The 22,911-nt window shown below is 39.5% G+C and overlaps 1 protein-coding gene across 1 annotated transcript in view; it reads right to left on the bottom strand.

The window, feature by feature from the left end:
- The window catches only part of FNBP4 (formin binding protein 4), a 31,611-nt gene that overhangs the window by 7,730 nt on the left and 970 nt on the right, over window positions 1–22,911 (bottom strand). Inside the window, exons 2-15 of the mRNA XM_006057399.3 lie at window positions 22,489–22,587; window positions 19,496–19,632; window positions 19,002–19,185; window positions 18,273–18,420; window positions 18,049–18,169; window positions 16,771–17,106; window positions 15,981–16,191; window positions 12,561–12,685; window positions 11,463–11,567; window positions 10,181–10,314; window positions 8,997–9,184; window positions 4,054–4,367; window positions 3,786–3,930; window positions 1,837–2,180 (exon numbers count right to left, since the gene is read on the bottom strand). Coding sequence (XP_006057461.1) covers window positions 1,837–2,180; window positions 3,786–3,930; window positions 4,054–4,367; window positions 8,997–9,184; window positions 10,181–10,314; window positions 11,463–11,567; window positions 12,561–12,685; window positions 15,981–16,191; window positions 16,771–17,106; window positions 18,049–18,169; window positions 18,273–18,420; window positions 19,002–19,185; window positions 19,496–19,632; window positions 22,489–22,587 — 2,591 coding nt within the window. The remainder of the gene's footprint in view (window positions 1–1,836; window positions 2,181–3,785; window positions 3,931–4,053; window positions 4,368–8,996; window positions 9,185–10,180; window positions 10,315–11,462; window positions 11,568–12,560; window positions 12,686–15,980; window positions 16,192–16,770; window positions 17,107–18,048; window positions 18,170–18,272; window positions 18,421–19,001; window positions 19,186–19,495; window positions 19,633–22,488; window positions 22,588–22,911) is intronic.

Below are 22,911 nucleotides of genomic sequence, written 5' to 3'. Positions count from 1 at the left end.
AATGAACAGTAGGGGGACCGGTAAACACAGACAAGGCATGTAGGTGGTCGACAGTACGCTGGCTCGGGAGAGCTGCATGGGGCACAGTGAGCTGGACAGCAATTCATTCAAGACACTATCCTGGCACTGTTGAGTTTTCAGAGCACTTCATTTCCAGATAATTTCTGGAACCATGGTACCAGCTTGTCCAAGCGGGTCAATCCAGAAATACTCTATTTTTTGTGTAACTCAAACTTCTTCAAGAAGGTCCCTTGAACCATGTAAAGCAAAGAATTTGCCCCACTGACCCCTGGAGCAAAAGATGACAGCTGAGACAATGGAGTAGCAGCACTGGGAAGGGAAAAGCTGATGAGGAAGTTTCTTTAGGTGATTTAGGGAATTCAAAGGGTCTGTGAGGGTGATGTCAGAAAGCTGGCAGACTATGAAGCTCCAAGCTCTTGCTGATCCCATGAAAATATTATATAAACAAATAAGAAACGGACTAAGATGGTTTTGTGGGAACTCTAGAAACCAGTCAAAGCTCTGCAGCAACTAAGAGAACAGCCAATCGAGAAAAACCTGCACCAAGAGCAGCAGGAGATTCTGGGGCAGGTTTGCGTGCCCTCGTTCCACACTCTCCCCAGCATGGCTGGAACGAAATGGCCCAAGGCTCAGTTCCCTCACTCCAGATGGAAGGAAATGAGTGGGGTGTCTGAAATGTTCCAGACTGTGGATGCCTTCAGGACTGGTTCAGTGTTGTCTGACTTCAAGGTCAGCTAGGAATGGTGGTATATGTTGGATCTCGGGTTAGAAGCCATGAAAGGTAGCGGCAGTCGCGGCCTGTGAAAACCACAGCGGGACAGATGTCATCTGGACAGTTGGGGGCAAATGCTTCTGTGCACAGGAATACAACAGAACATAAAAAGCTCATAGAAGAAGTGTGAAATCCTTAGGAAAATTAAAAGTAAATATACAAGAGGAAAGGAGGGAAAAAAAAAAACCAACCACATACAAGTCCACGTCCAGGGAACATATAGGCCTAGAAAAGGCCCGAAAAGATCTTGTACCTTCATGGTGGGCGCATTGATGAAGGATGCAAATGAAAGATGCTGAACATACTCACTCACTCGCTAGAGAAACAGAAATTAAAACCACAATGAGATACCACTTCATACCTGCCACAACTGGTATGGTAACCTTCAGAAAATGGCAAGTAACTAGTATTGGTGAGCCCTTGGAGATATTAGTGCCCCTCAACACTGCTGGTGGTAATGGAAAATGGCTCATTCACTGCAGGAAAATGGTTCCTCCAACAGTTATCAGAACTACCATATGCTCCTGCAATTTCACTTCTAAATACACACAGACACACACCCCCAAAAGAAACGGGAACAAGTACTCAACAGCAGAGAGAAAAAAAAAAACAGCAAAGAGGTATGAAACAACCCAAATGTCCATCAATGGATGGATGGATAAGCAAACTGTGGTACATACACACAACAGAAGGTTATTCAGCCATAAAAAGAACAAAGTATTGATGAAAGCTACAACATGGATGAACCCGGAAAACACTGTGCTAAGTGAAGGAAGCCAGACATGCACCACTGCAGCGTGGGTAACCTGGTGGAGATGGAAAGCTGACTGGTAGGCCCGAGGCCAAGGGAAGGGGTACTGAGGTGTGGCTGCGTAATGGGCGCAGGTGCTCTCCTTTGGAGTAATGAAAATGTTACATAACCAGCGAGGCTGGGTGGTTGCAGCACAGTGTGAATATACTAAATGCTACTGAATGTAAACTTTAAATATCACCTCAACAGAACAAAATTTTTAAATACAAATTTAAAGAGCTATGTACTCTACCTTATCTTTCTTTCCTTTTTTCGTCTTCTCAGGTGGTGGCATTTTGGGAGCTGGTGGTGGTGGTGGTGGAGGAGGAGGAGGTGGAGGAGGAGGAGGTTCAATAATGGCAGTGGTGGGCACAGCAGCTCGGGCCTGGACCGGCTGCAGCGTGGGAGCGGTCACTGCCAGCGGCACAGAACATTCAGCATAGCCCATAAGTGCAGGAGCCGACGCCAGGCCGAGGTAATTCGACTGCAGGTTCATTCCTCTGGCCTGATGACCCATTCCTGTTGCCGGATGGCTAACTGCTATTGCTTGGTGTCCAACTCCTGCAGTCTGGTGTCCAACCCCTGCCGCTTGTTGACCTAACATAGAAAATATAAAATGAAACAACTATAAAAAGGACATTGTGACAAAGCCAAAAACAAGAAAAGAAGGAAAAGGAAAGTGGGAGTTAGATTATCTACAAAGCGATTCTAATGTACCTTTCCCCTTTAGAAAAACCAAACCTAAAAAAAAAGTCACATTTTCTGGTGGCAAATTATGAATTTCTGAATGTTTCAGCATTAAGGTACTTAACATCGAAATCACTGTTATGTAAATGCACAAAGAAGAACCTGGAAGGATGCATGTAAACTATTAATAGTGGTTTTCAGTAACTGAAAGAAACAGCATATAAACAGTCTTTGCATAGAGAAGTCTTTAATTTATGACATCTAGTTCTGGAAACAAAGAAAATACACTGGGAGAAGGCAATGGCACCCCACTCCAGTACTCTTGCCTGGAGAATCCCATGGATGGAGGAGCCTGGTAGGCTGCAGTCCTCGGGGTCGCTGGGGGTCGGACACGACTGAGCGACCTTTCACTTTTCATGCATTGGAGCAGGAGGTGGCGGCCCACTCCAGTGTTCTTGTCTGGACAGGGATAGGGGAACCTGGTGGGCTTCCGTCTATGGGGTCGCACAGGGTCAGGCACGACTGAAGCGACTTAGCAGCAGCAGCAGTAGTCCCTGGCTGTGGCTCTTGTGACCCAGACAGCATTCCCGTTGACTTTCAGTGGAAATGTTCTCTATTACTCACCATATTTGTTGGCACTGATGCAGGTTTGACAACCACCCCCACCCCCCAGGGCATAAAGAGAGATGGAGTGTATGGTTGCCATACTTCTCTGTCAAAAAGACTGGGGCATAGAGATCTTTAAGTTGAGCTATTTTTTAAAGCTTTACTAAGGTATAATATCTCTGGCTTTCCTGATGGCTCAGCGGTAAAGAATCTGCATGCAGTGCAGGAGATGCAGGAGATACAGGAGGCCAGGGTTTGATCCCTGGGTTGGGAAGATCCCCTGGAAGAGGAAATGGCAACACACTAGAGTATTCTTGCCTGGAAAATTCCATGGACAGAGCAACCCCGCGGGCTACAGTCTGGGTCACAAAGGGTCAGATACGACTGAGCTATGAACACACACACACAATGTATAACTTACATTTGCTAAACCGAGTGTATTTAAAGTACAACTTGACAAGTTTTGACACAGGTGTGAACCTCTGAGACTATCACATAGTCCTGATAGTGACCATATCTGTCATGGTGTATTTACCTCATTTGTTCTATAATCTCCTTGCCTTTCTCACCTTTCCAAGTAACCACTGATTTACTTTCCTTAAAATAGATAACTTGCATTTTCTTGAATTGATATTATTGGAATCATATGCTATTTACCATATTTTTCTTTCCTTTATATATCATAATTACTTTGAGATTCATCAGTGATATATAGTGCTTTTTGTTTTTTGACTGACAAAAATATGACATTTTTCAATATGCCACGGTTAGTTTATCCATTCTCTTTATGGTTATTTGACTTGTTTCTAGAATTTGACTTCTGAAAATAAAGCTAATATAAAAATTAAAAAAAAAACAAAAAACAAAGAAAATACACTGATGAAAACACACTTTAGCCACAGTGCTAACCTGTAGCTACAGCTGACTGGCTGTAGAGGACTGGAGAACTGCCAATGGTGGCTGATCGCTGGACTACCGCAGTGCTCATCTCTGTAGCTTTTCTCTTTATCGCTTTAGTGGAAGGAGAACTAGAGATGGTAGAATCGGCTGAACTCTGAAATGAAGAGATTCCAGTCAGTGGCTGAAGGCCCTGGTTAAGTATCCTCTTCTAAAAGAAGCCTTACCAGTCACGCCCCAGCGCCCCACACTCTTCCGAGCGCCAAGCGGCGGTTCTCACCTGGCTAGTGGCAACTGTGGCTTGTGCCGCGGGCTTCAGTGGAGGGTCCTCCTCCGTTCCCGGAGCAGGCGGCTCCTCACTCCCCTCGTCTTCCATCTCCACCTCCTGGATCTCACCATCTTCCACGGGCGGAGGAGGGGGCGGAGGCGGCGGAGGAGGGGACTCAGGGGGTGGAGGCGGAGGGGGCGGCACCTCCAGAGGTAACGGAGGCTGCAGCACAGGCACATTTGACTGAAGGACAGTCCAGAACGGAGTGAGTGGCATGAGTGATGAAGAAGATACTTGGCCGGAAAAGGACTCTTTACAAAGAGAACCTATGAAAACAAACAGGAATCAGGGAAACATCAAGACTAAAACTCCCATGAACTGACTGCTGACACATGTCCCCAAGACATCTATTCTATACTGATGTCACTGAAATATTAAACTCACTTCAAAAATGACTTCCAAGGAAAGATAAATTCATAGAATTTACAGTTAGCACTTGCCCCAGCTGTGTTACACTAGTCTTGTTTTCTGGGTCCAGATTTATGGCTGAGTAAATGAAGCACATCACATTACTCAAGGAGAAACTCAAATCATCTGAACCGGAAGTTTTTTTTATTTCAAAGATACGCAACTAGAGAAGGCAATATTCTGGGGTCTTCTTTAAGTGAAAAAGTGAGTGAATGATGTGCATTTGCAATATTAATTCCACATATTTTATTTTTTAGTGAGCTAGGTAAGTGATTAGGATTACCTAGAGAAGCACCCATTCAAAACACTCAAATTCTACCCATTTCAATTAATCTGGGTTACTAAGTTCAGAAAAATCCATTGGCAAGGTGATACTGTCAACCCTATCATTCCTTCACATCTTTGTGTGAACTACTCATTTGCTAAATCACAGCAACAAACCCGGGAGGGTAATGTTTTATTTCAGTGATGATAAAGGGGAAATTAGAATGAATCTTCAAGGTAAATGATGAATAATAATAAATATAACCCAGAAAAGAGCTGTCTGAAGATATGGAGAATTTGAAATTGCTGCTGAAGAAATTAAGAGTTGAGGAGCTGCAAGGTTTGCTTTCCTCAAAAGCTGCAGAAGTCAGTTAATTACTGTCCCTTCTCTGCCGGGAAAAGCTTTTAAGATTAGAGAAAATAGGAAGATATACTTACTTGTAGCCTTCCCCATCCCTCTTTATCGTCAATAGGGAAGTTTCACATTATTTGGGACTATTAGATATATATCCCAGGAATGCTGAAGGGGATTTTCTCCCTAAAAATCATAGAATTTAGGAGTAGAAGAGACATGAGAAATCATCTAGTTTAACCCTCTCCTTTTAAAGGTAATGAAACCCAGGAGGGAAATGACTTGCCCAAGAACCCATCTCTCTGTGGCCGGGTCTGCCCCCTAGTCTAGTGTTACTTTTTTTGCTAACGCTGTATGGCTTACATGCGGGATCTCAGTTTCTCCACCAGAACTGAACCCAGGCCACAGCCGTTAAAATCCCAGTACCCTAAACACTGGGCCACCAGGGAACTCCCCTACTGCTCTCACGGAGCAGAGGTCCAGGAGCCATCACCTGTCAAATGTCATGGGCAAAGCAGTCGATTAAATAAGAACTCTATCATAAAAGGCTGAGAACAAAGATAAGGCCTTTTACCTTACTTTGCACAAAATACACCACACTGGCACACAACAACGCAAAACTAAAGCAACTGTGAACCACTAGGCTTCTAGAACAGCTTCAGTTTTTATGGAACAGATACACTATGTAAAAGACCTTAAGATGATTCACATGACTACTCTAATTATTGAGAAATTGCTTACTACCAAGGAAAAGGGAACTGAAAAAATTCACCAGAAAACAAGACTGCAGTTTTCTAGCTAAAAGACTTCAAATGTCTCATTAACCTTTTCATTGTGCCGTATCACAACACAAATTTTTACATGAACTTAGACAGTCTGAGTATGGGCAAGCAGTCTACTACATTAGAGTACATCAAGATTACATCAGAACTAAGGTAATAAGCACTGGGGATTATAGCTTATTAAACCTCCTTTTACTAAACCAACCACAATATGCGGTAGGTAAATAAATGGGTCAGATTTTTGTATTGGCAGGTGTCTCATCTAGCAGCATAATGCAGCACTGATGCTTTTATGATGGTGGAAGTGCTATGCAGAGAAATCGAGACACAGTACGTTTAAGATTAACAATGTGGTTTACAACCTTCAACAAAGTTTTAATCAGCAGTAACTGAACTCTGTGTAAATATGAAACACACTAGACTCGATAAATTTAGATCACACAAGTAGCTCTTTCACAGTTAATGTCTGAATCCTAAGTTTACTCAAAACATAAAAACTGTGTCTTAACATTGATAATTATCTCCTTCAGCTTAAATATAGAAACTTCCAAGAAATGCTAGTCTGAATACCCATGGATGCCGTATTACATGATGCTTCTCTTCATTCCTACATTTAACCCAGTTGGTGTACTTCGCCATTTACGAGAACATGAAGTCTGAAGTCCAAGGAGAGATTCATATGGTATATACATGGCTTTTAGGCTTCCGTGATGGCTCAGATGGTAAAGAATCCACCTGCAATGCAGGAGACCCAGGTCCAATCACTGGGTCAGGAAGTACCCTGGAGAAGGGAATGGCAACCCACTCCAGTATTCTTGCCTGGAGAAGTCCATGGACAGAGAAGCCTGGCAGGATACAATCCATGGGATCGCAAAGAGTTGGACAAGACTGAGAAACTAACACTTCACTTAACTTTTAAAGTATTAAGCTAAAAGACAGAATCCTGTGGGGATACAAATTTTTAATTCCCCAAGAACATATGTTTTTCTATGCATCTTCATTTCTATATAAATAGAAAGACAAGCTTTCTTTCTTATGAAGGCAGGCTTCCGTTATTCTTTTCCTATATTCCCCTGAAAAATATTACTACTTAGTATTTTGAAGCAGGACGGCAGTTTATCAGTTTAAATCAAGAAGCTATTATACAAATAATAGGTCCATAGAGACTTTTTGGTTAAGCAGCAGAAACCTGCTTTAACCTGACAAAAGCCCAACACTCAAATATGTTGGATACCCTGAAATTGGCTTTTCTTAGAGATATAATGTCAAATTCAAACATGGAACAATGAACAAGGATTAAAAATGAGCAGAACTGTGAAACTTCCTTACTCCTCAGTGGAGTTTTTCTACTTTAAAAGATGATTTTAACCATTGTTGGGTTGACAGAAAGCATATACATTATCAACTTTATTGGCTTAAAATAGTTATTGTCATTGCTCTCCAATTCCAAAGACCTCAGTACAAGACTTGGATTTGATTTATATCATGTTTTTCGTATGGTTTTAGTAGTTCCTAATCAAGAGGCTGAGAATATATTCAACAGAATAATATCAGCTGTTTACCAGTGGCATCTTCCTTGACCAGACAGTAGCCAGCTGTGTGTGTCACCAACAAAGGGAGAAACAGGTATCTAATGCTAAGGTATGCACACAACGCTTGGCACTGGCAATTCCAGAATATTCAGCTTTGGAATAGATACAAAGGGACATTAAACAGTGGTCAGGAAAAGAATCACCAAACCAGAAACACCATCCAATCTCTTCGGTTCACTAACTACTAAAAAGTAAAAAAAGCAATGTATCTATCATTGCTGCCCAAAGAATGACGAATCTAAAGGAAATCTCTTCATGAAACGGCACACCTTGTAACAGGGTATTTTTTCCCCTGAAATATGAAGTAGAATACCACCTTTTTTCTTTTCTATGTTCTAAAATTATCACTGCTGTCATACATGTCTTTTTACTTTGAGTGACTAGGGATTCTCGGGATTCTTAGGTTATTTAAGAAGTTAACAAAACCACTGGTACATGCCCAGTTTCATCTGGCATACAATCAGAACTTTTCTACTGGGACTGGGGAGCCAGTAGACTATAATAACATCATTTTTGATAGGCAGAGGACATGAGAACACAGCTCTTTATGCCCCACCTTACAAAAAATTTCTTTTTATCCTCAAGGTTTAAGACTTATTCAGTTTTATACATGTTTTTAATATTCTTTTCCATCATAAGTTATTACAAAATATCAAATATAGTTCCCTAAAGTTTATGACTTTAGAAACCATTCCATACACTCTTACCTTAATATAGCATTTAAACAAATATGTAAGTTTTTCAGATCAAAAGGTTGTTTGTTCACCACAGTCTTGACTATGCCTCACTTCCTACTTATTTTTGTCATTCCACAAAAGATGGAGTTAGAGAAAAAAAAAAGTATCTTCTTTCATAATGTATAAATCAAGTGATGGCTCCTTAGATTTTCAGAGTAACCGAGAAACTATGAAAGTCTTTCTTTTTAAAATCTGTATAACCAAACTGAAGTTCTTTAAGAGTACTTTAACTGGACTGAGCCATCTCGATTATTTTATACTAGAACAGATGATTTGCAATCATCGATTATTGTGCTTCTCTGAAACAAGCATGGTCCTAGTTTCAGTGTTTATTCACATTATTTTGGTTTGTAACAAACATGCTTCCTAGGAGACTAGTGGAGTAGAAACATGAAGTTGCAAAATCAACAGACTATTTTGTAAAAAGGCAGAACATATTTCTTATCTCCACATAAACACTGACAACTTAACTATCCAATTCCTTACCATTAATTAGAATTTCTGTTATTGGAAATTCACAGCTGTCTGTGGCATGACAGAATACTTATGCAAGTCACAATACACTGGCTCATAATTTTATTTTTTAGCAGATAACATGGTTATTTCCGACTAACACTAACTTTAGTTTCTCTCAGTATAAATCCTGAAATTTTTCAGTTAGAAATTCATGACTATATTTTCTTTTATATGTTAATACAAGTCTCCACCCCCCCCACCCCAAATCATCTCTCTCCAATTAATACCAGGTAAATTGTCCCACCTGTGGAATTCTCAGAAGATTCTGTAGAATTTGAATCAGTGCCAGTTTTGTCTTTCAAGCTCTGCTTAGGAAGAGTCTCGTCTCTACTTTCTTGGGCTTGGCTTTCTTCCTCTTCCTCCTCACCATCTGGGAACTCCCACTGAGACTCGCCCGACTGTTCGTTTACATAGAAATATCGTCTATGATCCCTAAATTACAAGAAAGAAAACACATGTTTTAAGACCCATTTTCCTACAAAGACACTTCCATTTGGTCCTGTCCCAGGACAGCAGTCTGCTCTCACAGGGACGAACCGCTTCTTAATGGACTGCTATTCACAAAGGCAACAAAGAGCTTTGACAACTGAGGATGGAGAACCAAGGATAATTCAAAGCTATTTGCACTGCCAGCAGCTCTGTGAATACAGCCCTGAACCCTCTTACTCCAACAGATGACTTAGAAAAACACCTCTCATATGTTTTTTTTTCTTTTTTTTTTTTGCCAATGCTTAACAGGGTTTTCAAGTTTCATTAGTGAAGGGACTCAATCTCCTAGAACACTAAGTTCCCTTCCACAGAAGAGAACAACGAAGTTTGCGAAAGGTGACTCTTCCCCTCTTGAACCGTGGCATTCACATTTCATACTCTTGATATCAAACACAGTGAAAGCTAAAGAGAGGGAGAGGATCTGGGAGCTGAAAAATAAAAGAGCAAAGATTTCAAATAACGAAAAAAAAAAATCAAGAAAAGCCAAATATAAAAAGAAATGTTTTCATCTGACCTGCTGGCAGAAGATAGTAATCTTGTTCTTCATTCACATCTTCAGCCACGAAGCTTTCCTTAACTTCACCGAGGTTAATCAGGAGTAGTTGCTTCCAGAGGTCCTGTAAAGCGCACAGAGCTCTCGCATGCGCTTAACCCCCAAGCCCGCCCTACTCCGTGCAACAACGCTCTGGAGTAAAAACCAGCTTGGTCCAATCTTGGGAAAAAATCCGTTACGTGGAACACTTTAAACACTGCTTCTGGTTCCTCCGCCGTGTGGCTGGCCCAAACTCTGTGAGTGCTCGCGGTGCTCTGCCCGCCCGGCACCGCTCAGGCCGCTGCCCTCAGTCTCCAGACAGGCTGTTAGGTCGTCAGGCGGTGGCGATCACAAATCAAGTCTGAGATGTCAAAGGTGAAAGGTGAAAAGGGGAGAAGAGTGCGTACCTGTCCCAGTGGCAGGACCAGCCTTTAGGAGTGGCGTTTATTTCATATTGTTTTAGCTGTTCTGCGGCATCCTGAAGTTTTCGTTTAAGGTAGTTTCCATTGAGAGCCCCTTCCCGCCAGTCCGCAATCCGAGTCTAAAATCAAAGAGCAGCTTACGTTAGAGACTTGTTCTTATGTCAACAGGAAGAGGAAAAGGGACTTAAGTCTTCTGGTCCATGACTATATACTCTGGCAGAACAGACCAAAGAGGAAGAGAAATCCCATCCTAAATTTCCTAAGAAGTCTTGTTTGCTCTGTAGAGTTCTGAAAAATGAGACTGGAACCCAATACTGCCAAAGCTCCAACATCTGTGAAAATGAGTAGCAGTATAGTTTTGTTTTTCCCTGTGAACTATATTAAGATGGTTCCCCAGTAACTTTACATTTTTGGTAGATACTTGATTCAATTAAGTCATGTAATAAATAAAAAATAAATTGGGCTTCCCAGGTGGTGTTGGTGGTTTAAAAAAAGAAAAAAGTTTTGCAGGGGAACGCAGGAGATTTAAAAAACCTAGGTTTCATCCCTGGGTTGGAAAGATCCCCTGGAGAGGGAACTGGCAGCCCACTGCAGTGTTCTTGTCTAGAGAATCCCATGGACAGAGAAGACTTGTGGCAGGCTACAGCCTGTTGGGGTCACAGAGTCAAACACAACTGAGCACGCACGTACGATTAATCAAGATTAAAGGTTTAGTTCTTAGGGAAATTGGTTAACTTCCTACAGGAATTCCTTACCTAATCCTACCCTGCTACTACTGTAAAGTACACAGGTTACTCATAGGACTCGGAATTCCCTGGCAATTCAGCAGTATGACTCCTCCTTTACACTGCCGAGGGCCTGGGTTTGACCCCTGGACGGGGAACCAAGATCCCACAGGCCTCAGGGAGAGGCCAAATTAAAAAAGGTCTATAATGTTAGAATACTTTAAAAGTACATTCAATATTATTTGGGGGGGGGGGGGTCTCATCACTATGAATAGAATTTTAGTTTCTTATAAAAAAATATTAAAATATACACCTATTGAAGGAGTCAAGTATCATCCTTACACACGAACTCTCAGTTATTTATTTCCATGATTATGTTTTGCTTTGGCCAAGACACAGTTTTGTTTCCTGTGTTGGTTGTTCAAATATATATCAAGATTAGTAATTTAAATTTAGGACTGAAACATAAATAAGACAGATTCCTCAAACAAAATGCATTTCGTTCAAACACTGACTGTTTATATTAAGAATGGCTTAATTACCTCAGTTTGTAAAAGCAGCACATGAAAGTTGGAGATGGACTGTCTATTAATGCCTAAAAATTCAAATTTACTTGTCAGGGTATTTGCCAGTTCTCCAATCTGAAACTGTAATGCAGGAAAGAAAAAAATGAAAAATTAAGAGTCAGAATATTTTAAGTAAAGTCTTTCATTTTTCATTACAGATACTAGAAAAATGGATCTGCCTATAAGGCCTTTCTCATATACTGCAACTAGTTATGTAGAAGATAAAATCCTAACTTATAGTAAAATAATTCACATTAAAAATTATGTGAAGAAAGAAAGAATAATGACGCAAGGTCTAGAGAAACTGTATGCAATATCTACTCTAAAACAACATGGAATTTGAAGAGAGATCCTAAATGACAGGACTCCTCAATATTGTCCAAACCATCACTCATCCATTACTAACTGCTTATGCCAGCAATACACTAAACAAAACGAATTCTCCCAATTCCACCTGCACAGTTGTACTAGCTGCTGCCTGGATAGACTTTTTAAAGTTGAAACAATAGGCAAAGTGGTTTTTCCAAAAGCACACTTAAAGAGCCACATACTTACTTGGTCCAATTCTTCTCATGACATTAGGAACAGAAATGAATGGAACCAAGCATGCCTTTTGTGTAAAGGCAAGTATTGGGTTGGACACAAAGTTCGTTCTGGTTTTTCCGTAAGCTGTTATAGAAAAATCTGAATGAACTTTTTGGCCAACCCAATAGTTCATGCTGGTTAAATTTGTTATTTAAATTTGTGACTTTAGTTTCTTTTAAAGCTTCCAAACTAGAGGCCTATATTTGGTAAGCTACTGCTTTCCAATGGAGACTTACTTATAAATAGTTAAGCATTCAGAATTTATTTTTATATTTCCTTACATCAAGTCAGTCTCCTTATTTCAGCCTTAAATATAACTTTTTCACTCAACCAAATTATTTATATTTAAAGACAACAAAGATTACTTTTTTACTATTATCCAGAAGAAAAAGTTTACTACTTTCTAGAAAAAAAAGTAGTCGGCCTATTTAAAATGGTTGGCCAATTAAAAAATATTCATCAAGCTGCATTTATAAGTAATGTACATACTTTCAAGTCCTGTTCTTCTTCTACTTTAGGTACTGTCTGTACTTTTAATTTTTCTGGAGATTCTTCTGCTTCCATCTCTTTGTCTGAGTTTTCATCCATTTTTTCTGAATTTTCAGCACCAACTGCTGTAAAAGAAAATATGTGAAATTAAATCAAAAGGACCATAAAAAGGTCTTACAGTGCAGGAAATTATACTCCACATCCCATAATAAACCATAATGGAAAATATTAAGGAAAAAAAAAGAATGTCTCCATGTATATAACTGAGTCACTTTCCTGGATAGGAGAGGTTTACACAAAACTGTAGATCAACTATATTTCAAAAAAATATTAAAAAAAAAAAAAAATCAAACAGACCAGTACTAATAGAGCCCCAAATATACTTTCTTATCCCTAGAGCAAAGGTATCTGAAGGTTATTAGTGCTCTCCTTTGCCTATGTGTTCCTTACATGTTAAGGAAGCTCTAATGACTTACCAACCTACTGTCTTTAAAAGCCAAAAAAAAAAAATTATTCCTTTATAACAGGGGTCCCCTATCTTTGAGGGTCTAATGCCTGATGATCTGAGGTGGAGCTGATGTTAACAGTATTAGAAATAAAGTACACAATAAATATAATTTGTTTGAATCATCCCGAAACCATCCCTCACCCTCCCCACCCCCAACCGGGTCCAAGGAAAAATTGTCTTCCACAAAACAGTCCCTGGTGTCAAGAGCTGGAGACCACTACTTTACAATCACATTTCCTAAAATGTATCTACATATAGGATTTACTTGTTTTATCACATTACCCAAAAGTTTCTGCTTTTCCTTTCTCCATCTATTAATCTTTTCTGATCTTTTTATTTTTTTGGTCACGTCTAGTGGCTTGTGGGATGTTAGTTTCCTGAACAAGGATCAAACCTGTGGTCCCCTGCAGCAGAAGTGCAGAGTCCTAACCACTGGACCACCAGGGAAGCTCCTTTTCTGATCTCTTCCAAACACTCATGGCTTCAATTACTTATGAAAGCTAGATATCAAACCTGGAATATGTGAGGATTCTTTATCAAGAGGATTTTGATAAAAAGGCTTTCATAATCAGAGCAGTGTATTAAACTACTAAATAACTCCCTTCTTGGTTAACACCTGTAGACAACCTTTATTGGACCTACTTATTCCTCTGGTTAGTGCCATCTGTTGGTAGTGGGAATCTCCATAAGAGAACAGGTTTACCACATAATTAAATGGACTAAAAGTTCATAAAAGACATGAACTCTTTGTTATATCTGATTAACACCTGCTTATCAAACTAACCCATATATCCAGTATAAATCACTCTCATGAGGATCACAGATAAAAAGAAAAAGAACAAATTTGAGTACTCTTTCTTAACTTCAGTTAATCTTTGATCTAAAGAAGAAATGTGACTTTAACACCACTCTCAACAGCTTTCATAAAAAGTTTGAAATTTAGTATTAAGTACTAAACCTTATTATACAATGGCCTTTTTCTTTTTATTTGTTCATTAATATCGCTTCTGCATTTTCAAATTGTCTAAATCTTTCTACTCTCCCATTGACTAGTTTCTACTTTTTTTATATATCAGACATCTTACATTTAATGACAGGTTTAAGAATTTAACTATTTCAAAGAACTGCTAGAGCTCTAAGATATGATTATTTTGGAGGGCAATTAGGCAGGATTTATCAAATTAAAATGCACATACCCCTTAACCTAGCAATATACCACTAGCAGTCTATACTATGATACTAAAACCTGCATAAAGACAGATGTCCCAAGATGTTTGCTAAGCTTGATTTTAATTGTGAAGTATCATAACGAGTATAATGTATAAAGAACATGAGCACTCCAGTAACTACATCCCAGCTTAACAGAAGACCATCAGTAACACCTTGAAGCTCCCTGTGCCCCTCTCCCATCATGCTCACACCAGACACACCCTGGTCATGTTAATAAGCGCCTGTACTTTCATCATGGCTAAATCCTGAAGCACAGTAGTTTTGCTTATTTTCCAATTTACATACATGGAATTCTAACATATGCATTCCCCTGTGGCTTTTAAAATTCAACCTTATTGTTTCTGGTGATAATTCATGTTGATGCATGTAACAAAGGACCATTCACTGTTCACTGCTATTCTGTATTCAATTTCAAAAATACATCACAATTTATCCACTATTCTTTGACATTTGAATGGCTAATACTTTTTTTGGATAATATGAATGCAGTATTACTTTTAACCGTGGAACGAGGATACAGATGGCAATCAGTGAGGGAAGAGTTAAATGAAGACGTCTGTAACACGCAGTAGTGAAAAACAACTTTATCTAGACAGTTAATGTTGTCTACATTAAAATTCACATATGCCCACTTCACAAACGCACATAAAAAACAAAACAGAAAGTCTATAATATATGTAGACAAAAAACACAGAAAATGGACCTCAGAGTAGGGAATGAGAATAGTGAAATGACAAAGGAGGGAGGGGGGCCCTTAGAATTCTACTTTATATTCTTCTGTATTGTTCATTGGAAAGAAAAATTCAAACAAGGATGTTTGCATTCATTACCTGTGTTTTTGTTTTCTTATAATTAAAAAATCATAACCTGTAAGGTATCTTCTACTTGGTACACTCAACTCAGATTTTGGTGATTAAAACTAGTCCATTCTGGTAACAGATTGGAAGAATGCAGCAGGTTCTCTTCTATATCACCCTGAAGATAACTGGGATCCTCATGGTAGTACCAAACTATCTACACACCCAACCAAAGACTGGCCAACTTGGGGACATCCCAGTGGTCCAGTGGTTGAGAATCTGCCTTGCAATGTTGGGGGGTGCAGGTTCGATCCCTGGTCGGGCAACTGGGATCTCACATGCCCCAGAGCGACCAAGCCCTCAGGCTGCAACTAGACAGCCCGCACACCACAATGAAAGATCCCTCATGACACAACAAAAACCTCAAGCAGTCAAAAAATAAAAAAAAAAAAAGACTGAGCGACTTGTACATACAGAGAGAAGATGAGGCTGGGATTCCCAGAGGTGGTCCCTGCCTGCTTTGCTTACCAGCTGGAAAGAGAGAGATAAGGAGAACCCATGGTCTTCATGCAGATTATAAGATAACTGTAGCAAGTGATTAAAACAAAAGGGAAGGAGGGACCCAATCTTATTTTTTTTTGTTTTTGAGGGAGAAGTTATCTCCAATCAGCAGCGACTGCACAACCCACTGGATTCCAGCCTCTCGAATTCCTACTGCTCCATTAGAGGTGGAGCAGGAAAGGGTAGAAGCTTCCTTCCCCATATTTCCCTAAAAGGGTAGAAGCACGATATCGGTCTATTTGCCCCAGAGGGAACAAAAAAGGGGTAAGAAGGATTGCTCCTCTAAATCTCTCAACTCTCAAGTTTAATTAAAGCACCAATTACCAGTTTCTCCATTTTCTGGAGTCTCTCGTCCAGTTTTGCTAGAACTCCGGCTGGTAGACTCTGGACTGGTTGCGCGAACAAACATCTTCCATTTTCCTCTTTTAGACATAAGTCTACGTATTCCATCCTGAGATGCTGGCTGGCTGATATCAGAACATGGACTAGACCCTGACACACTACCATCTCCTTCCTCCAAGGCTCGCAATTCTGCCTACAACGAACATGAAAATGGAGTGTCATTAACTGTTTACCAACACTTATTTGTGAGTAGCAAGAATGACAGCCATGTGTTTTTGGAATTTAAGTACTTTGAGGACAAGAAGTATTTCTTAATACATCTCTCCATCAGGACTGAGCATTAAGCTTCACATTCTTTTGCTCCTCTGTCCATGGCATTTTCCAGGCAAGAATACTGGAGTGGATTGCCACGTCCTACTTCAGGCGATTCTCCCAACCCAGGGATCAAACCTGAGTCTCCTGAACTGACAGGCAGATTCTTTACCACTGGGCTACCTGGGAAGCCCAGCCGCTCTCCAAAGCTTCAAATTTTTCAAAAGGGGGAAGCTTCGAAGTTGTATTACTGTTACAACACCTGTTGAGACTCTGCTTCACACTCAGGGCATCAGTAGATCAACTTCAGAGTTCAGGTTTTTATTACATAGGCTTAAACATATCTACGTGAAAGGATAAGAAGAACAGACTCCCTGCCCCACCAATGGAGTAAATGAAGCACAATGATCCCAGAGTATGACAGTCCTGAAGGAGGAAAATATATTTCACAAAAACTTACTTTTTTCCTTTCCAAAACCAGCTCCAGCTCAAGGGTATCTTGTTCTTCTTCCTCTTCACTCTCTCCCGACTGAACAACACTGCAGAGATCCTCCTGAGTCGGGTCTTCCACACTGTCCAACAGAACTTCCTGTGGCTTTACTGCTGCTGCTTCTTCTGTTGTACTTGTTTCTTTCTCTTCTGAAACTGGCTCTACTTCTTTACAAATTACTTTTCTTCTCCATCTCTCTTCTTCCTCTTTTATTCCCTCAGGCAGTAGAGGAGCAAGCAGTGACGCTGCCACCCCTTTCTTCTCCTCCTCATTATTTGAGAGAGCCTGAATTCCTTCATTTACTTCCTATAAAGAATTAAATAATCTTGCTTAACTTTCAAAGAAATTTCACCTGAATAAAAACCACTGATCCCCATCAGATTAGTACATGTTTGCACCATTTTTCTTACACATGTGTAATGGAAATGTTACTTTAGGAAGGCAGTATTATTGTTCTGGGTGGAACGCAAACGTATCTTTTCTCCTCTGTATGTCAAAGGACTAGTAAGAAACAGAAGCAGATTAAAATAAAATCCTAATTTTGTCAGTTCAACACATAAGTGGATAAACTTTCACCTTCCTCTTCTGTATGATGAGATAACTTCATAAATATGCTGTGAAGGTGATTGAGAGGTAAGTGAAATATTTCGAAAATGAAATATGTGATTATATTTCAAGTGTCTACTTCCTCCACTGGAATATTTACTCTACCTCCCTCTTAGAGTTGTACAGATTATTTTATAAAAGCATTTTTTTTTGATACACCTCCCACCATTTAAAAATTCAAGATAAATTAAAATTCACCCCCACACACTCTCTCAGTTGAGTACAACTTACTTACTTTCCTTATTGATGAGGCTAAAAAAATGCCTGTTTCACTATCAGTAATTTTTAAGGTAGCTCATCTTTGTATTAAAGTAAAAAAAAAAAACAACACAAAAAACTCAAGTGGAATCACCAAATCCCTAAAGCCGTCCCTGCTTGCTTAGCTGCTCCCATTTCCTTCACAATGACCCAAGGGACCTTTACGGCACCCTCAAGCTCCAGAAGAACCACTGAACTGGGGAACTGCTATAAATGCCACACAATAAACAGAAACAGATTAAGTAAAATTTCAAGAAACAAAATGTATCCTGTTTTACATCTATGTTGCAAAATATTAACAGAAGGATAATACACCTATGACAAAGTAGCGTTCAAGCTCTTTAGATCTGAAAATAAGCAGAAGAGGTAAGTTGTAACACTGACCTTTTTAACTTCTCGCTTGGCTATGACTGGTCCACTTTTACTACTAGAAACAGAAGTATTTTTCTCCTTAGCATACATGTCGGTATTTACCACAAAACTAGCTTCAGCACCTGTTACACAACTAAAAAAAACATATACTTAGCAAAAGCAACAGAAGGCGAATATGAGCAAAAGACAAGACTGATTTTCTTCTAGGTTAACTTCTTTTTCAAGTCTGTTCTTACCTAGGCTGGTAATGTTGTAATCCTTGTACCTGAGTGGCAAGATACTGGGGTAATTCCCAAGTCACTTCATTTGTTTGTGTGTTCCAATAATAATAGCATCCTGTGTTCTCATCCCAGACCTCCTGCCAATCTCCCATCTCAATTCCAACTAGAAGAAAATGAAACAAATTTCAAGCAGCACGTATTTCTGCACAATTCTGACCTTGTATCTCAAGTCATAACCATCTAACCCAGGGTTTTTCAACCTTAGCTCTGTTACTGGGCAGGACAGTCCTGAGCAGTATTCAGCAGCATCCTGGCCACTACCCACTGGATGCAGCAACGCTCCCCCGCCCCCACCCTCTGCTGTGACCATCAAACCCTCTCCAGACACTGTTCAACGTCCCCTGGAGGGGGCAACTCCTCCCTCCTGAGCTGTCTTTGCAAACATGGTTTAAAAAAGCAGTTTGATGGTTGAAAGATAAATTGCAAACCCCAAAAGACTTTTAAAAATAATGGCTTTTATTATTTACTGAGCACAATCTGCCACTGGTTAAAAGGCAAACAATCATCTTCTGATAAAAATATAACCGAGCAGTTAGTTATTTTCCAAGTACTGTATTTAAAAAGCCAGAATTCTAAAGTCTGGGGCTAAGGTATATAGGCTTTCACCTTTGGGAACCTCAATGCCTAGAACAACTTTAAGAACCACACTTTAGGTTTATTTAAAACTCAAAGACTCAAGCTTACCTCCTGCCAGTGAACACTGAGTATCATATTGCCACCCTGCGGTCTGGGTTGAGTCTGTCCCATTAGGAGTAGTGGAAGAAAGGGCAGGTGCCGATTCCTTTGGCTCTGGTCGGGGTGGAGTCGGGGGTGGAGCAGAAGCTGCTCCAGGAGCCGCAGGCTGAGGAGCTGTTATTGCATCAATTTCCTTCAGGGTGAAAACAACAAGCATTACTGAGGTGAAACCCAAAAAACAGCAATAATGAAAACAAACAAACCAACCAACCCTCCACTGTACAGGGTTTTGACTTAAGAAGCTTGAGTCTCTGCTTCTCAAGTTAAAACTCTCCTCTTCTCCATTTCTGTCCTTACAACTAGCACAAAAGGAGAAGTTGAGAGTGATGGGGAGGGACTAAGGAAGAAAAGTGGAGCGGGAGATACAGACTGACAAGTGGGGGAAATGCAAATTCCAAAGTGGCTTCAATAACTAAAAACCCAAACACAAAAGCACTTCTAACCGCTAGGAAGTTGGCCAATGTACTATCAATATCGGTTGACTGGTTTCCATTTGCTTCCTTAGACTGTGCTGGCTTTTCTGAAATATCATTCTCTTCATCATCACTGTCAGCATATGCACCAAGCAAGCACAGACCTCCTGGGAACAAAAAGGTAAAACAACATTTCTAACAATGCCAAAGTCCTAGGAAGTATCCAACAGAAAATATGATTCTTTAGCCATTTAGTTTACTTACAGAACCTCAAGAAATCTGCAGCTAACCAAGAGAGGTACAAAATAATTATGCACTTAGAACTAATAAAATCAACCTGCATAGCAATTTGACATCCTTTTCAAAATATGTGCTCAATTATTCATCTACTACTCCCTCTGTCAAAATAACACATAATATATATCCTGATTTTAGAATCTGTTGATTTAGGTCTCTATCTCAAACAAGTAAACCAATTAGAGTTTAGTAAATGAAACAAGGAGATTTTTCAAAGTGGGAAACAAAGCTCTCTTTAATAATTTTTCCCCCCTCAAACATGTGATGAATTAAAACAGAACATAAGATGCTACAACCAAAACAAAGAAAACAAAAATCACAGCTAAAACTGAAAATATTAAGCATGGCCTCTGTAATGCTGCAATGCAATTCCCTTAAAAAAAAAACAAACCTGAAACTGTTTATTAGTTGATCGATGTTTATTACTCTAATGTTACAATTAAGTGAGCGTATATACTCTCTTTATATATTTTATCACAACAGGCACATGAACTATCTAAGTCTAACTTGACTTTTTATTTAATAACAGGACTAAATTTTCCAGTGTTGTGGAAACTGAAAAGATTTATCAGGAGGTAAAATCTAGTTTTCTTTGTTATAATTCCATAAACAAATTCATAGATTCACCTAGGTGTGAACATAAATTGCTTCATTTATATACAAAAGTTCACATTCAATACTTTAGTCACATAAATCATGCCTTCATTATTTTTTAGTATATAGCTAAGTTGTTACGCTATCAATTCCCAAAATACTATTTTAAACTGATTAGGAATATTTTAAAGTGGATATTTATTAGACAGTATCTCCCCTTTCCAGTTTCTAAATATATCTCATTTGGGGAAGGGGTGGCGTAGATACCAGTCAATTTTCCATACTTCCTGAACAACAGGTAAGGGCAAGAACTACCTAAGACATTTCTGTACAGAAAAAATCTGCACCTTAGAATTCAGCACTGATGGGTTTCTGGGGGAAAGCAGAGGATAGGAAATTTATATTTTCACATAGAAACCCTTTCTAGTTTAGAGACAATAATAAACACTGGCTTTCGTTCTATATACTTTGGTAAAAGGTTCCAGCCAGGTGAGCTGTGGGGAATTTGGATTACAAAATTCCCCGGCAGGGTTAATTACCCAGGCTCAGAGCGGATCTTATAGGCAATAGGTTTATTCAAGGCTCTATATAGTCTTTTTCTCTTCAGAGTCTTTCATACTAAATACATAAAACCTCTTCCAACTCTTGAACACATAGTGCTACTTCCTAGTTCTGAAATTTCTTCCCCGTGTTCTACTTTCCCGTGTGTGTGTTAGTCGCTCAGTCGTGTCCGACTCTTTGTGACCCAATGGACTGCAGCCACCAGGCTCCTCCGTCCACAGGATTCTCCAGGCAAGAATACTGGAGTGGGTTGCCATTCCCTTCTCCTAATTTTCCAGGTTTCTAATTCACAGTTTTAAGTGGTAAATGGGGTATGGGGAGGAGCAAGCATCTGTTACTTCAGGTACATAGTTCAAAAAGTCCCTCAAATTCAGAAGATCAAAGTTATTACAATTATAGAATATTTAGTATGAAAACACACTTTAATCTCTCAAGATATATAGAGAAAACGAACATTTTCAGCACTTGTGGGTTAGAAATTTATATGTTATTCAATGTAATTATCAAAACAACTTAGGGCTGAAAGATCTGTTTTACAGATGAATGATGTCGTGAGGTCTTAGTATATGAATGCTAGAGTGGAGATCTGAACCACAGTGGTCTGTCTACAAAACCACTGTTGCAAATATTCTTTCATGCTTAAAAAATATTCAGTAAGAGCAATTTTCAGCTGTGCAAACATTTGCTAGGTACCAATCAGAGCAGTTTCTTAAAGAAAAAGACAAAAAGACATCATTAGCATTCCCTAAAGAATGCCAAGATACTGGGGAAGCCAGAAAACAAGTTACCAAATAGCATTAGTAGGATAAAGAAGCTGTGGTATATATACACAATGGAATGTTACTCAGCCATAAAAAGAAATGTATTTGAGTGGGTTCTAATGAGGTGGATGAACCTAGAGCCTATTATACAGAGTGAAGTGAGTCAGAAAGAGAAAGATAAACACAGTATTCTAAGACGTATATACGGAATCTAGAAAAATGGTACTGAAGAATTTATTTACAGGGCAACAATGGAGAAAAAGACATACAGAATAGACTTATGGACATGGTAGGGGAGAGAGAGTGAGATGTATGGGAAGAGTAACATGGAAACTTACATTACCATGTGTACAACAGATAACCAATGGGAATTTGCTGTATGGCTCAGGAAACTCAAATAGGGGCTCTGTATCAACCTAGAGGGTTGGGATGGGGAGGCGGGTGGGAGGGAGGTTCAAAAGGGAGGGGATATATGTATACCTAATGGCTGATTCATGTTGAGGTTTGACAGAAAACAGCAAAATTCTGTAAAGCAATTATCCTTCAATAAAAAATAAATTTAAAAAATAACATTAGTAGAAAAAGTAGTAGAAATTAATTTGGGTACAGAGAGACAAGAACAGCAAATTTTACACCGGTTAAAGTGTATACATACAACTACAAGCCCTCACAAAGATGTTAAATTTCCATTTAACGGGAGTATAAATTTGCTGAAACATTCATCAAAACACCATATACAAACACAATTTGATCCTAAAGAAAGATACTGTAGACAATGAATTAAGAAAAACCAAAAAAACACAACTATACCTGTTGCTTTAACAGCAGTGGGCCTGGTGGTCATGACTGGTTTGGGAGGATTCTGAACAACTCTGGGAACCTCCACCACCACCTCCTGTTCATCTGGATCTAGAACAGCGAAAAGCAAACAGCCAGATGACCGAACAGAGAAAAAACTACACAGGTGACAAAACCATCTCTGACTTGACCTCTCAAGTCTAGATTTCATCAATTTCAAAACAAAGTGGCTATAACCCATCAATGACCCAAATAACTGAGAGGCGAGAAACAAACATAGCTAGAATCTTCACTCTGCCTCGTGGCGTTAACATTTAAGAATGTGAACACCATACTTAAAAATTATCTGAAATAATCCAAAGTTAAAACACATTCACGCACACGTTCAATTCTCTCCAGGTTAACCATACGGCTTTTACTATAAGCATAACTAGA

This window comes from Bubalus bubalis, chromosome 16 (genome assembly GCF_019923935.1).
Source record: "Bubalus bubalis isolate 160015118507 breed Murrah chromosome 16, NDDB_SH_1, whole genome shotgun sequence".
In the NCBI taxonomy this organism is placed as follows: Eukaryota; Metazoa; Chordata; class Mammalia; order Artiodactyla; family Bovidae; genus Bubalus; species Bubalus bubalis.
The sequence above is the reverse complement of the archived record's forward strand: the minus strand, read 5'-3'. Positions and strand labels throughout refer to the sequence as shown.